Genomic DNA, 15752 nt, shown 5'->3' with positions numbered 1-15752 from the left:
CACTGAGCGTGACATGTCATCTCCAACACCGTCAACGACTCTAGCGCCGATGGCAGGAGTAGAAAGTTCTTGGTTTATAATGTGGACATTCTCATTTCCCATGGTACGTACGTGTTTGCCGGTACTGGCACTGCCAAAATGCTGTGTTGACCCATCGAGCAGATCTGGCTGGTGCTTACCATCATCTACAACTTGTATTTTCATCCACTTGCCGGAGTGCCCGGTCCCAGAAGCTGGGGAGCACTTCGACTCCGATACGTCTGGGCACTTGTGAGCGGGACCATCGTTCACGATTTTGAAAAACTTCATCATAGATATGGGCCGGTTGTTCGCGTTGCCCCAAGCGAGTTATCGTTCACAACACCCGATGCTTGGACCGACATTCTTCAGCCAGGTCGCACACCGCCATTACCCAAAGATGGTCGGTGGTCTATTCCTGGCTTAAAAGCCCAAGGGATCGTCAACATTGTTGACCTTGATCTCCATGGCCGAGTTCGAAGGCTGATTGCACCAGCATTTACCACGTCGGCGCTAAGAGGTCAAGAGCCCATCCTACAACAATACATCACATTGTTGATGGATCGGCTTCGAGACCTTGTCACAACCGAAAATAACGGCACAGACGGCGTTGAGATCGATGTCGTTCCGTGGTTCAACTTCGTCACCTTCGATATGCTGGGTGATCTGGCATTTGGAGAATCATTCGATTGTCTGCACACATCGCGGTATCATTCCTGGATTGAGCTCCTCACAAACACACCAAAAGCAGGGGCATTTGCTGCTGCTGCCCTGTTTTATCCTCTTTTCGCATCGGCACTCAAGTATCTCATTCCGGCATCGCTGAAGAACAAGGTTCTTGATCACGTCCGAGTCGTTTCAGAGAAAGTTGAGCGTCGACTGAACCTGGAGTCCACACGATCTGACATCATGTCCCACGTAATCAAGCAGATAGAAAGTGATGGCCTGGAGGGACTTACCATGGACCACGTCAACGCAACGTTTATGGTGCTCACGATTGCTGGTAGTGAGACGGTCGCAACCACCTTGTGCGGGATTGTGAATTATCTTGCTCAGAATCCTAGCAAGCTTTCTATCCTCACACACGAGATTCGCAGCCATTTTTCAAACCCACACGAGATGACTTTGGAGAGGTTGAAAGGCATGCTCTATCTTAATGCCGTGATCGACGAGGGGCTGCGCCTGTGTCCGCCAGTTCCTTGGCTTCCACCCAGAGTGGCGGCCAATGGGGGCTCAGTTGTTTGTGGGATACCACTACCTGGGCGTGTAAGTAAACTGCCGAGAGTGTGAAAGCCCTTTCGTTGCTAACAGTTTTCAGACCGCCGTTTCCATTCTCACCTACGCCATGGGCCGTGACCCAAACAATTTCCACGATCATTTGTCATTTGTCCCCGAGCGGTACCTTCCCGAAGCTAAAACTGATCCGCAATCGCCTTTCTTCAATGACCGGCGCCATTCTTATCATCCTTTCTCTTTGGGGCCCAGGATCTGCATTGGTCTCCATCTCGGCATGGCCCAGATGCGTTTGATTTTGGCCAGATTGGTATGGGAATTTGATTTGAAGCCGCCAACAGAACACAGGAAAACCCAATGGGAAAAGCTGAGAACTTTTATATTGGTTGAGAAGAACGAGATATTTGTGAACTTCAAGTTGAAGGAAGGCCTGTGGACGACGGAGATGAAATCCTCGGCCTCGTCCTAGTACACAAGTTTGCAGCGTCGCACTGGGGACAACCAACAGGCCCAGGACTCCAGGAGCATGGGTCTGACACAACCAACGACTACCAACGGGCTTATTCTTGAGGAGCTTGCTCGTAATTTATTTTTCCCACAACTCGCAACAAACTTCAAAGCATCATCAACCCACCATGGGTGGTCAATGGTCACAGTTCTTCCCGCCAAAGCCCACATACACCGAGGCCGACCTTGGGACACAAGATGGCAGGGTTATCTTGATCACGGGAGGCGCCTCAGGAATTGGCTTGGAGATTTCTACCATGCTTTACCGCAAGAATGCACGCGTGTATATCGCAGGCAGGTCAGAAAAGAACGCACGCCGTGCTATTCAAGCAATCCAAGCAGCGAACCCTTCGTCCACCGGCACCCTCGACTTTCTTCACGTTGAACTGGATGACCTGAGGACGATCAAGTCATGCGCCGACGCATTCAAGGCGAAGGAATCGCGCCTCGACCTCCTATTTCACAATGCAGGTGTTTCGCAGCCTCCGCTAGGGAGCGTCTCAAAGCAGGGCGTTGAATTGCAGCTTGCAACCAACTGTCTCGGACCATTCCTACTCACTCAGTTTCTACTCCCCCTTCTTCAGCAGACCGCATCCTCGGCAGCACCAGGAAGCGTCCGCGTCATATGGACCAGCAGCCAAATGGCCGAGTTGAGCGCCCCCAAGGGGGGTCTCATAATGGACGAAATACGTTCACCACCGAATGACAAGGGCAGGAATTACACCAACTCCAAAACAGGAAATATCTTCTTGTCTGCCGAGCTTGCGCATCGTCATCCAGCCAGCACGTCGGGGATCGTGAGCGTGTCGCTCAACCCAGGAGCCGCTGCCACGAACCTATTTCGCCACACACCTTTGCTTCCGTACCTGGCGTGGCCACTGATGTACACTGCAAACTTGGCAGCACATACGCAACTATTTGCCGGCATCTCCCCGGATATAACGGTCAACAATAGCGGGTGTTATGTCGTTCCTTTTGGGAGGCTGGCGGACTTGAGACAAGACATTGTTGAAGGAGCAAAGAGAAAAGAGGAAGGCGGACTGGGCCTTGCAGGAGAGTTCTGGGACTGGTGTGAGGAGAGGACGAGAGATTACATGTGAGGGTTCTTTTTCTATTGGCAATGGGAACAGATTCTCCGGATTGTCCCCTGTCTAGGGCTGCCAAGGGCATCTGCACTGCCCATCCGTTTAGCGCTGCGTTCAAGTCCAGCCGCACTGTAGGAAGTAATGTTGGGCTTTCCTGCATGTCCCAGTCAGCCGACATCCTGAGACATGGCTTCCAGGTTTATGTATATGTGATCTCCGCCGTTGCGTCGCATTCTTTCCTCCCCAAGACTCCGCATCCATCCCCCCGCTCGCTGACGGTGTCAACTCAGACTCGGACCAGAATGCAGGAAGAACACCTCAGCAAAAACGGAAGTGAGGAGGAGGAAGCGCACGACCCATCGCATCCTCCAACGGAAATATCCGACCAGTCGGGGGATCAGCACGATGACAACCCCCTCGACGACGACAACGAGATTGCTGCGCCGCGAGAGCAGTTGGCTAACATCTTATCTAGTGAACAAATAGAGAGCTGGAGGGACACGCAGGCTCTTGCGTATCAACTCCTCCTCCAATCACTGCACTCGGCAAACCAGTCCCACGAAGACCTGCCTCCTGACATCGACGCTGCAATCTTCGACAGGATTAGCTCGCAGTTCCACCAAAACATCCTGGCCTCCTTCAATCCTGCCCCCGAGCAACCAACTCAGCTTCCGCTTGAGCCGAAGAAAGTCCGTGACATCAGAGTCCTGGTCACCATCGGAGAAAATGTTTACAGAGCTCTTACTACCTTCCCGGGGGACTTGTTGTTGTGGGAACTTCTCGGCCCGAAGTGGCAGACACGCTACGCCTTGGATTTCTATGTTCATGCAATCATATCCTACGCTGGAGATGATCTTTACCGCGCCATTGGGGGCATGCTCATCTTCCCACTGGTGACTACGCTAGGAGGATTGAACGCCATCCACTTCCTCCTTGGCTTGCGTCAAGCAACGTCTATCACATGGCCTGATGCCTCTTCCACAAAGATCCCGCTGGCAAAGCTTGTCGAGGAGTATACGCTTGACCTCGAGTTGGAACACTGGCTGAAGTATCTGACCGCCTCCCCGTTCATCCTGGTGACGCTGTTCCTTCGAGCTACTTACGAAACCATTCGCTGGATCTTCCCCAGCATTTGGCTCAGACTGCCCGCGGTTTCCGCATTGACTGCTGGAGTTTGTTACCATCGAATGTACAACTCCCAGTCTACTATAGCCCAGAGTGTTGCGCACTGGCCTAGACCCGTTATTCGAGAGGTACGACGGTTTATGGTTTTCATTCTTGATCTAGAAGCCTCAGTCAGAATGCATGCTGTCCGCCTGATGTGTACATTCAAGACTCGGGGCCTCGGACAATACACTTACACGCCTCTTGACGCCAACAACGCCGAGTTTAGGCTGTTGCAGCTGGAACCGATCTCTGGCGACAACCTCGTTCGCTGTTGGCTGGTGAGCGTACCGCTAGGAGAGCACCGCAGCAAGGAAGCATACGAGGCAATCTCATACCGGTGGGGAAATGAAAGACGAAACTTTCCCATTGTCATTGACGGCAAGCGTTTCTTGGTCACGAGAACCGTCTTTGAGCTTCTCCACGCCCTGCAGACCAAGGACAGGGGTAGGTATGTCTGGATCGATGCCATCTGCATTAACCAGGGTCATGAACACGCGTCAGCCGACAAGCCTGCCTCCGTTGAAGACCTGGATGAAAAGTCCAACCAAGTTGCGTTGATGGGGACCATCTACCGTAATGCGAGCCGAGTCATCGCCTGGGTTGGGGGTACGGCCAATGGACGAGGTGCCCTCTCTTTCATCAACAAGACCGCCTGTCGAGACCCAGAAGCCATGGACAACTTCGAATATGAGAGAATCACGGTAGAACTATGGCCGTGGACGATCCTTACCACTTGGCTGAGAGTTATTGAGCTGTTTAAGCAGCCATACTTTCGCCGCATGTGGATGTTGCAGGAAGTAGCCCTGGGGAGAAAGGTCGTGGTAAAGCATGGAGCTGAGGAAGCCGACTGGGATGATATCTCTCCCCTCGTGAACTTCATGATGGGGAGCGATGGTGAGCCATTCCTTCACGAACCTGGGTTCTGGACCGTTTGGTACAATTTTCCGACCACCATCCTTGGCGTCAAAGGAGCCCATGTGATGAGCTTGGTCCGAAACCAAGTCGCCGGGTGGAACGCCGAAGGAAATCCCCGGTCCGAGCCCGTCAGCCAGGAGTGGGATCAAGACCGTGTCGGTCGTCTTCCACTGGATACTTTGCTTGGCCTGACAACGGACCTCTCGGCTTCGAATATCAAGGACAAGATCTATGCCGTCCTTGGCCTGACGCAGCAAGAAACCCGCCAGCATATCAATATTGAGTACGACGACACGATTCTGCCTGCTGGAGATTTATTGCGCGACAGTGCCAAGCACATCTTGACTGGTCGCCATGAGCCTGCCGAACGATTGGGTCTCGCCGGCTGGGGCTTCGAGCTATCTGGGCTTGACGCTGATGATGACCATATCTGGGCGGCTTCGCCCTGGTCGTTCATTGTGCTATGGATGAGGCGGGTGCTGTGGTGGAAAGCGCCTGCATCACTGCTGAGTCTCCCGTCGTGGGTGCCTCACTGGACACTGAGCAGGTTTCAACTGCCTGCTATGGAACCTATTGGATACAATGCTGGTGCGCATGGCACAAAACTCTTTGAGGAGATCCCGGGTCGACCCAATTGCATACGAGCCTCATTATCTATCGTGGACGAAATCGAATTGCTGGGAAAGCCCTTTTTGACGGTAGTAGAGTTGCTGGAACGCCCAACAGCCTTTTTAAACAACATACGTGCCTTCGTTCTAGAGGCAAAGAGCTTCGCAGCTCAGCTCCACAGGGATGCGCTCGCGCGCGAAGAACCGATCTCCGAGGATGGATTGGTAGAGGCGCTGTACCGGACGATATTTTGCGATTATGCCACGGGGTCCTTGCCCCCGATGGACACGTCCGTTCTTTTCCAACACGTGTCTACTTGTGAGGCTCTCCTCGCGGCGAAGGGATACCCAAGACAGGCGGACGGCAAGGCTCATGAGAAGCTCGGTTTCGAGCTCGGTCGGTCAATTGGGGGTAAGAGCTTCTGCGTCACGAAGGGCGGGAGATTCGGGATCGTTCCTCCAAGGAGTCGGGTTGGCGATAGCATTGTGATGGCATGGGGCACCCCTTTGCCGCTGGTTATGCGATCGGCGTTGCGACATCAAGAGCTGCTGTTGAGAGAGCCTGGGAAACAAGCACCGATAGTTGGGCCTTTGGAAGGAGATGAGCATGTGTTGATGGGGGGCTGCTACGTGCATGGAGTGATGCTGGGTGAGCTGCGGCCCACGGAATATCCGCCAGAAATGGTGGTTCTGAGATGAGCAAGGGAACTGGGCTATCTGTCTAAACATGGCGTGAAAGCATAGCAACCACCAGGAGCTTGGTCAGGTCCATGTCGCTTGAAATATCAGATGAAGTTCTCCAAGCAGTGTGCTGGCCACCAGACACGACCGACAGGGGATGAGGCGAGGGTGATATACCTTGGGAATCGTCTTTTAAACTTACTACCGGTTACCTATTTGTCTGATATTTCAACACTGCTCTCCACCAGTGACCAACATGGCATCCTCGAATTTTTTATGCATCCGTGCCTACCTACTGCCCAGCGGTCGGTGGATCTGCCTCAGTTGGCGAGATGCAGCTGCTGGCAGGCCCTTGGGCCCCAGCATCAGACGTGCCATGCGGGCCTGCCGTCGATTGCTGGCGCAGCCTCCAAGGTGCTCCATCCCTACAGCGTCGTTCTTGACCTGTTGACCGAAATACAATCAAATCTTGGCGCTGTCTCAAAATTCAAGCTGCTTGCTTTTTCCGAGACGGCAATGCCTGAGCCTGCATATCGCGCGCGCGGTCGTGGTTGGGGGCGCCGACTTCCATCCTCACCGCGGCCGGCTTGTCATACGTGCTGTCTCACCTCATGGCAATGCAACCCCTCAGGGTACACCAGAAATGTGGTGGGACTGATACGACCTAACCCGCTGTTGGCGGGCTATACCAGGCTGACCCCAACACAAGACTCGTAATTGGGCTAACTGAACAGTCTGAGTGGAGGTTGTGAATCCGGTACGCCACCCACAGAAGCAAACATCGAGCACGCGGCCGGGCCATGCCATGTACTTGAGATGGGCAAGATACACATGCCGTCCCTGCCGCTTTAGAACACGGCATGTTGCCGCATGACTGGCCGGTCATCTGGGAGAGTACAGTCCTCATCCATGAGTGAGGTGGTCTTGTGACGGGTCTACACCTTCTTGGAGTTGACTTGTGGGGACCTTGTCGGCCCAATTGTTAGATTAAGCTCCCGACGACGGACCGAACCACGTTGAGATGACACGACTCGCTTTTCAACGGCCCGCTTGTGGGTTTGACTCGAGCACTATAAAGGTCCTCTTGATTTTTCTTCTCCGGCGAGAGACGCTTGCCGCCAGCCGCACTACTTCATCATTGCTGTAGGAACATGCCTATCTTACTTTACGCCCACCTCTGTTTGGTCTTCTTGGCACTCGCTGTCACCGCCAGGCCTCAGGATGCCTACACCATCTTTACGACAGTTTTGGTGACAGCGACGAAAACGATTGGAGACTCTAACGCGACGCCTGCCCCTTCAGCCCATGCAGCTGCTCCGTACCAGCTCCTACGCCCTCACCTTGACACACCATGGACTGACAAGGTTGGCACAAGCCCCTGGCCGCAGTATCCACGTCCTCAACTCCGTCGCGAGCCATGGCGGTCGCTGAACGGAATATGGACCTACCAGGCAGCTCAAGGAGCTGAGGATGTCAAGAGTCCGCCTCGATTGCCCCTTCGCCAGGAGGTTTTGATCCCCTCTTGCATCGAAAGTGGCATCTCCGGGATCATGACCGAGGGCGTGACCCACATGTGGTTTGGCACGACCTTTACGATCCCTCTCGAGTGGAGAGGTGGGAAACGTGTTTTGTTGAATTTCGAAGCAGTGGACTACGAAGCAACGGTGTTTATCAATGGCGTCCAGCTCGCGTTTCATCGTGGTGGATATTTTCGGTTCAGCTTGGATGTCACTGAGAAGATCAACTTTGATGGACCAAACGAGCTGCAAGTCGGACAATCGCGGTGTTTGAGAAGTTTCTGATGCTGACCTGTGGTATAGCAAGGTGTTTGTCTTCGATCCAACAGACGATCAAAGCATCCCACAAGGGAAGCAGACCAAACGTCTCTCGCACATTTTCTACACGCCCTGCAGCGGTATTTGGCAGACAGTATGGCTTGAGAGCGCTTCCAACAATCATATCAAGTCATTGGATCTGACGGCCAACATGAACGGCGACGGCAAGTCCGACGGGTTGATGACACCTTGAAAATTGACAGCGGCTGATGAAATTCAACAGTAACTTTCACCGTACATAGTTCCCAGAACCAATCCACCCCGATTAGCATTGAGGTATCCACGAAATCAGGGGAAGTGGTAGGGCGATTCGATGCAGAGTCAGACCGGCAGTTTGTGTTCAATGTCCCTGGCCCACAACTCTGGTCCCCTGAAAAGCCTACTCTCTACAATGTCACGGTCAAAATGGGTGATGACTTGATTGAGAGTTACACGGGATTCCGGACCATCTCCACAGGAGTCGTCAATGGAATCAAAAGGCCTCTTCTGAATGGGAAATTCGTTTACCTTTTCGGACCTCTTGATCAGGGATATTGGCCAGATGGCCTTCATCTGCCACCGACTCTCGAAGCAATGGTGTACGATCTGGAGCTTGTCAAAAGTCTTGGCATGAACTTGGTTCGCAAACATGTAAGCATGAGGGAGATGAGCCTGTACGGGGGCAACTTTTCAGGCATGACTGACATTGCCAGATCAAAATTGAGCCGGACCTCTTTTACGAGGCATGTGATCGGCTCGGTCTGCTGGTCATGCAAGACATGCCTTCCATGAGGGTCCACACCAATGCTCGGCCAACTGATGCCGAACAAGCCGAGTTTGAACGTCAGCTCGAAATCATGATCAAGGAACACAGAAATTACCCAAGCATTGTCACCTGGGTCATCTACAACGAAGGCTGGGGCCAAATTACGGATCGCTATCCAGAGTTTCATATCACGGACCGCATTCGACAGCTTGATCCAACACGGCTGATTAATTCCGTAACAGGGTGGCATGATCACGGAGCTGGGGATTATCATGTAAGCGAAGTCCCGAGTAACTTTGCATCCGTTTTCTAATTCCGAGCCAGGATAATCATCATTATGCCGATCCCCAGTGCGGTACACCATTCTACTCGCTGCCAAACACACCATATGACTCCAGCCGGATTGGATTCCAAGGAGAGTATGGAGGACTCGGCCACCGACCGTTGGATGAACAGTGAGTGGCACCATCGCTGCAATGACTTCCCATCTGACATGCACGCAGTCTCTGGCCAGTGCAAGCGGCCGTTAGGACGATCAATGAAACGTATGAGATGCATGCCGATGAGGCATCTTACAACTACCGTGCACATGTGTTGTTCGACTTGCTACGACAGCAGGTTGAGCACTTTGCATGCAGTGGTGCTGTGTACACTCAAACGTCGGACGTGGAAGGGGAGGTCAATGGGCTTGTGACCTACGACCGTCGCGTGGTGCGTGTGGATGTAACGCAATGGAAAGCCGACATACAGGCGCTGTACGACGCTGCGGCAGCTCGGGCTTGAGGGGGGCAGAGATTCATATTGATAATGGTATTATTACGCAGCATAAAGTAATGTTCAGTGAGTTATGAGATAACCAGCTCTACAGGTCTCACGTTTGTGACACCAGCCATGTGGTTGTGAGCTTGATGAGGAAGGTACTATTACTTCCACTGCTTTTCCCCGCATACTTGTACGTCATTGACGAAGCACAGAAGCGAATCAACGATGTAGAGAAGCTATTTATGCCGGGCATTGGTTTCACGACACGTGCATGGAAGCGTGGTGCGTTTCTATCTACTTGTCTCTTGGCTGACCGCAAGACTGGGAACCATAGTATCGGGTGACCACGGTTTTGTTTGTTGAGAATACTAGCACGAGAGCTGTGGTGTTTGTGCAATTGCAGCTACGGGTTGGCACTGCCGTTGATGCCCAAAGTGCTCACAGCCTTCGGCATCCAACATGCTCTTCGAGCTGTTTTTGCTGTTCTGCATCCTCAATATCAACCCGAGGCAAGGTGGATTCAGGGACTCGGTGGCTTGTTCAGGGGTAATCAACGACTCCACTGTTGACCGGACAACGAGTATCACAGATATATAGCCCTAACAAAGAACAAAGCAAAAACGACTCTAAGTTTGCAGATGTATTTGGGGTTATTGTTTCGCTCTTTGATCATAGTTGATGTTTGAAGGTTTAGAGCTGGCAGTAACTGCTTCATGCTCCACACCTAAGGCTATTTTCCTCGTCGCCAAAGCAAAGCAATAATCCTCTGTGGCGCAATTGGCTAGCGCGTCTGACTGTTAATCAGGAGGTTGGAAGTTCGAGCCTTCCCGGAGGAGATTTGTGATTAATTTTTAATCAGTTGAAGTTGATTTTGATTTTTTTTGTATCCATCTTGATGATATTTGACCTCTGCACCATCCTCTCGGGGGACATTTTGCTGCCGTCGCGAAGATCTCTCCATGTCGTTCCCACGTTGGCCCGCTGAAGCCGAGCTCGGCGTTATTTCCTCCCAGCACCAACCCATTTTTCTAGTGGCGCGATGGTAGAACAATGCAGACGAACCCCCCCGCGACTTGTACTCACTCGGCCACGTCATAGGTGCTAGGGAGCGTGTCCGGTGCAGCAAGCCAGCCACTGATGCGATCCTCCGATGCACCTCGAGACCGTTTTGTTCCCGGAACTCGGAATCAGCAAAATGTTTGTTCGCGCGGGATCGTGACCGCCACTTCCCGTGGTGTCAAGGCGAGTGGGGATGGGAGGAATCAAAGGTCGGTTACACCAGTCCGGGGTGCGGCTCCGGGGGGTGGCGTGTTGCTGCAGTACAGACGGGGCTATTCGCGCAGAGCTGAGAAGCGACATGGCAAGAGGGGTCGTAAATGGACGAATCGCGTGATGAAAGGATGGCCGGATCGTGAGCGAAAGCCTGTTTTCTCTCTTTTTCCCTGTTGAGTTTTTGTATTATTCTTCCGGTCATCTCCCGGCTGGTGCTGAAGGGGGTTGAGAGGGTTGCTTTTTGAGGGCCCACCCATGTGAAGCTATCACCATGTCTTGGCAATCCTCTCCGCGCGCACGAGTACCGGGGGCAGTCGTTGTGGCAGCAGCACTGGCGATGTCGACCATCATCACCCTGACGTTTTGTTTGCGGTTGTCGCTGGTGACCGCAACCTTGCAGACACCATTGCCACTGCCCACCGCCGCCAGCACAGCCAACGAAGAGGCCACCATCCAGATTCTTGGCCACCATCTTGAACCCACCCATCCCCGCCTCTTCGCCAACACGTCTAAATGGGCCTCCCTTCCGGACCAAATAGCAGGTGATGGATACCTTTCAAGGTGGAACAGAACCATCTTCCGCCAAGCCGACGAGATGCTCTCTTTACCTCCCCCAGACTACCAAAAAGACGGAACGAGTGGGATCCTCGACATCGCGAGGACGGTCCAGCTCAGGATCAAACACTGGGCTTACGCCTACCGGTTGACCAACGACCCCAAGTGGAAAGATCGCATTTGGAAAGAAATCGTCCACACAGCCGGGAACTCTACCGGTGCTTCGTTTGGGACGCAAGGCGACAGCTGGAACACGGATCATTGGCTGGATGTAGGCGAGTTTCTGGTCGCGTTTGGGATTGCGTATGACTGGCTTTATGACGCATGGACAGCTGAGGAGAGAGAGGGGATAAGATGGAGTGTTGTCGATTTAGGCCTGAGAAAGGGGCTGGAGAGTTTTGAGAGGAAGGAGTGGTTTCTGGGGGTGACGGGGAACTGGAACTGTGTTACTGCGGGTGGGATGATTGTGGGGGCGTTGGCGGTGTTGGAGGATGACACCAGTGGTGTGGCGAGAAGCTTGTTGGGGAGGGCGGTGGAAAACGCAGAGCAGCACTGCGGCAAGAGTGTTGACGAGAGCGGGACGTGGGCTGAGACGCCGGATTATTGGCATTTTGGGACGCAGGCGCATGCACAGCTTTCGTCGGGGTTGTTAACATCGTTGGGGAGCACCTTTGGGATGTTGGACAGCCATCCCAAGTTTCGGGAGACGGGCATGTTTCATATTCATAATATGGGGATGACGGAGAAGTTCAATTATGGGGATTGCGGTCCGTCCAAGATCACTGCTACGGCGAATTCGCTATTCTTTTATGGGAGGGAGTACGGCATTCCTGAGTATGGTTTGTTTCAGAGGGACAGGCCTGATGCGGCTGATCCGTTGTCAATGCTCTGGTATGATTCTTCTCTCAAGGGGGAATGGCACGATCATCTGCCTCTGGACAAGGCTTTCTCCGACCCCAGGGGCGCCTGGGTATCACTGAGATCTTCCTGGACGGATTCTAATGGTGTCTTTGTCGCCATGAAAGGAGGAAAGATGACCGGACACGCCACACGTAAAGCAACCCTTCATCCAGGCTGTAACATCGACTGACATATTTGGCAGATGGCAACCTTGATGCCGGTGATTTCGTTCTGGACGCCTTGGGAGAACGATGGGCGACAGAGCTATGCCAAGACAGCTACGATGCTCCTGGTTACTTTTCGAGTGAAGATCAGGACAGTGTCCGATGGGACTACTACCGCTGCGGTACAGCTGGTCAAAACACGATTGTCCACAACAACTCAAACCAGGTTGTTGACGCTGAGCCAACAATGAAGTTTGAGAGCACTCTGGTCACTCAGAAGACCAAGGGCAAGACCGACGCTGGCGGTTTTTGGATTGCGGATCTAACCCAGGCATATGACGGCATGAGCATCAAGCGTGGGGTTCGATTGCTCCCAGAGCGGAGTAAGGTGTTGATACAGGACGAGATAACTGACGCGTTGGAAACAAGTCAGTGGCGAATGCATACCAAAGCACATATCACATACAGTAACAGTGGTAGGATAGCCCGTGAGTGTCCTTTCCAACCCCCCCCCTCCCCCCCTTCTCGCTGCTTTGATGCTAACGACGGATAATCAGATCTACGCCTGAATGGAAAGGCTCTTGATGTGCTACTCCTGTCACCCCGAGCTGCAGTCTTTCGTACTACCAAGCCAGTTCGGTCACCCAAGCTGCATCCTCTCTCAGGTGGCCGAGAAGACCTACCGAACCCCGGGGTCAGTGTTCTGGCTGTTGATCTTCCGCCAGGCAGTTTGACGGTGTCTGTTATTTTCTGCCCTATTTCGGAGCCTGGGATGCAATGTTCTTTTACGTCACCAGTGCCCTTGTCCGAGTGGAGTTTGCTTTAATAAACTTGTGTTCATTCACTTTGCCCGGATCAAAATTGTCTCTGCTACTGATGGCACCTTCATCCCCCCTTTCCCTGATGAGATGGCAAAGACCATCCAATATCCCGGCACCACCACCCCTCCGTCTTCGGGAATTTCAACTCTATGCAGCGCTCTCCCTTTCTGCTTCCCCAACGCCGTTGAAACAAGCCTCACCCTCCTCTGGTCAGTATTGATCGCATGTGTCGCACTGCTGTACCTCACCATCGCTACCTCTGCCACCTCCCCGCCTACCAGCAATTCAAACACTCCTCCCAGATCCACCTCAGTGTCGGAAATCTCCAGGATCTTCGGTCGCGGATCTCCACTCAGCAGATAAGGTGGTGTGAACCTCTGCAAATCCAAGTGGTTTATCTCCTCTTCCGGCCCCAAGCACTTCTCCCAGCACAAGCCCCCTCCCCCGGTCAACACAGTTGCATCGGGCAAGAGCACAGCAACACTGTGATATGTTCTTGGAATGGGCATCTTGGCCAGCGGGGTGAAAGTCAGCGTGTCAGGGTTGAACAACTCCGGCACGAGCGTTGCGTTGACGTCCGCCCATTGCTTCGCGTATGCTGCTCCGCCAGTGATGAGAACCTCGCCGGTCGGGAGCAGAACGCTGTTGGCGTACGCTCGGGGATATTTCATCCCCCTTAGCTCCTGGACGTGCGGCGGGGTGAACGGGCCGGAGGGGAGGGTGACGATGTGGGTAGCGTTGGTCGCGGCGGCGTCGTTATAGTGCCGCGCACCCCCCACAGCCAAGATCTTCCCTGCTAGGGCGTCGTACATCACCGCGTTTCCGTTCATTGAGTCGGTGTCGTTTCCTCGGGAACCTGCGGGTTGGCAGACGCCTGAGGAGGAAACCCCGTACCAGTTCATGGCTCTGGAAGGCCCGGCTTGGAAAACGGAGTCGTTCCTCCAGGCAAAGAGCCAGGCGTGGTTGTCGCCTGCGAAGGGGCCGAGGAAGTCGCTTGTGAGGAGTGGCTCTGCGAGGGTGTTTGGAAGGGCTGTCCAGGTTTGCTTGTTGGGGTCGAGGATCTCCCCGTTCTTGCCACCCAGGGGACCGCTCCAGGAACCGCCGATGGTAAAGACGCGTCCGTCGGAGAGGGTCGCTTGAGAGTGATACCCTCGACCAACAGTCAAGGGCGGGCCGGAAAGCCATCTCCCTTGGACTTCGTCGTAGATGCTGGTTGCATCCGAAGTGCTGCCACCTGTAACAACTACCCGTCCGGAGGTGTCGAGCGAGAGGCCGGGACAGAACATGTTGTGGTGTGTGGTGGTGACATTCTGATTGTTGACCTGGTGCGTTGATGGGTCGTAGATGACGGAGAGAGTATGTGTCGTCGCGTTAGAGAAGACATTTGGCTTGTCGGCAGCCCAGGCGAGGACTTTGCCTGTTCTTGGCAGCACCGCAATAGCTACGGGGACGATGGGAAGGAGTATGCTCTGTTCCCACCGGCCAATGTTTCTAGCGTTTGCGTGCTCTTGTCTTTGCTGTACTAGGACGTAGACGCTTGTGTTGAACTGGAACTGAAAGGTGAGGGCTAGGAACAGGAATAGCACAACTGCCAGTGAGGCAATTTTGACCAGGCCTGACATTGCTGTAAATTACTTTCATAGAGCTTCAAGAGTTGAGCTTGATCTCAGGCATGAACGCCGACCAAGAACGAGGCGAGGCAGAGGTCAGACAAGTCCATCTTCATCCAAAACAGACGAAAGGGCGTGAACAAGGGTCCATGATGGGATGTGCTCAGCTGTTCAAACATCTTCGCTTCGCATTAGGTTGCGCAATATCTCCTCTTTTTCGGTTGGTCCAGACTGGCATTCCATATGGAGATGATAGCAACAGGTTGTGTTGTCAAGACTGTGCTGCATGAATGGAACCCCTATCCATCCCCCCCTGTCTTGGCCCACAACAACAATCTCTAGCGCCCACACCATCTGTGGCCCGCATCCAGCTTTCTTGAAATTTTTTCACGATCGGCTCGGTGGCGAGCTGTGACTGATCCTTTGCTGCCACTTATCAAGGGTCAATAATGCAACTGGTGCATGCATAAGTCCATCGTGATCCTGGCATGGGTTATTGTAGTGTCCTCGAAGATTTCCATTTTAACCGATCCCTGGTGAATTTTCGATCTTGCTTGTTGTTTTCTAGTGGTCCTGCGATATTCTGAGCCACGTGCATGAATTCATCATTCTTGAAGGAATCCTAGCTCATGTTCTGTGTGCGAGGCACCGACAGCCACAGCCAGGCAACCGGTATCCAACCGTTTGACTAGTCTGTAATCCCACCAATTCCTTTCAACGTCTGACATTTCTTGTGTAACCAGTTCGTCTGCCATGGGTCAAGGCTAGCCTACCGGAATGGTGGGTGTAGGGTGGTTGACTTAGAGTTCTTATTTCCAGGCCGCTACGGCACGCAGGGGCCATGTGGGAACTCTGTGGCTGGTTATGGGACGTA

At 53.3% G+C, this 15752-nt stretch overlaps 6 protein-coding genes and 1 non-coding gene across 7 annotated transcripts; 5 read left to right on the top strand and 2 right to left on the bottom strand.

The window, feature by feature from the left end:
- Positions 1–13: 13 nt before the first annotated feature.
- Positions 14–1720, top strand: QC763_118360 (uncharacterized protein; the record flags this gene model as incomplete). Its single annotated transcript, XM_062908421.1, has 3 exons — positions 14–103; positions 163–1284; positions 1337–1720. 3 exons carry the CDS (start codon positions 14–16, stop codon positions 1718–1720), a joined length of 1596 nt encoding a protein of 531 aa, XP_062771526.1.
- Positions 1721–1886: 166 nt separating this feature from the next.
- Positions 1887–6232, top strand: QC763_0021950 (uncharacterized protein; the record flags this gene model as incomplete). The annotated part of the gene is made up of 2 exons (XM_062905417.1): positions 1887–2854; positions 2914–6232. The coding sequence occupies 2 exons, from the start codon at positions 1887–1889 to the stop codon at positions 6230–6232; spliced, it is 4287 nt and encodes a 1428-aa protein (XP_062771525.1).
- Positions 6233–7365: 1133 nt separating this feature from the next.
- On the top strand, positions 7366–8242 carry QC763_0021940 (uncharacterized protein; the record flags this gene model as incomplete). The annotated part of the gene is made up of 2 exons (XM_062905416.1): positions 7366–7997; positions 8035–8242. The coding sequence occupies 2 exons, from the start codon at positions 7366–7368 to the stop codon at positions 8240–8242; spliced, it is 840 nt and encodes a 279-aa protein (XP_062771524.1).
- Positions 8243–8454: 212 nt separating this feature from the next.
- On the top strand, positions 8455–9685 carry QC763_0021930 (uncharacterized protein; the record flags this gene model as incomplete). The annotated part of the gene is made up of 4 exons (XM_062905415.1): positions 8455–8679; positions 8742–9068; positions 9119–9249; positions 9298–9685. 4 exons carry the CDS (start codon positions 8455–8457, stop codon positions 9575–9577), a joined length of 963 nt encoding a protein of 320 aa, XP_062771523.1. The 3' UTR covers positions 9578–9685.
- Positions 9686–10318: 633 nt separating this feature from the next.
- Positions 10319–10392, bottom strand: QC763_0021920. The gene has a single exon. It is a non-coding gene; the product is annotated as a tRNA-Asn (tRNA).
- A 707-nt stretch (positions 10393–11099) lies between these two features.
- On the top strand, positions 11100–13181 carry QC763_118320 (uncharacterized protein; the record flags this gene model as incomplete). The annotated part of the gene is made up of 3 exons (XM_062908420.1): positions 11100–12435; positions 12486–12835; positions 13062–13181. 3 exons carry the CDS (start codon positions 11100–11102, stop codon positions 13179–13181), a joined length of 1806 nt encoding a protein of 601 aa, XP_062771522.1.
- A 107-nt stretch (positions 13182–13288) lies between these two features.
- Positions 13289–14890, bottom strand: QC763_118310 (uncharacterized protein; the record flags this gene model as incomplete). Its single annotated transcript, XM_062908419.1, has 1 exon — positions 13289–14890. The coding sequence occupies one exon, from the start codon at positions 14888–14890 to the stop codon at positions 13289–13291; it is 1602 nt and encodes a 533-aa protein (XP_062771521.1).
- Between the last annotated feature and the right edge of the window lie 862 nt (positions 14891–15752).

This window comes from Podospora pseudopauciseta, chromosome 1, assembly GCF_035222475.1.
Source record: "Podospora pseudopauciseta strain CBS 411.78 chromosome 1, whole genome shotgun sequence".
NCBI classification, from domain to species: domain Eukaryota; kingdom Fungi; phylum Ascomycota; class Sordariomycetes; order Sordariales; family Podosporaceae; genus Podospora; species Podospora pseudopauciseta.
This window is presented reverse-complemented; position numbering and strand designations above follow the sequence as displayed.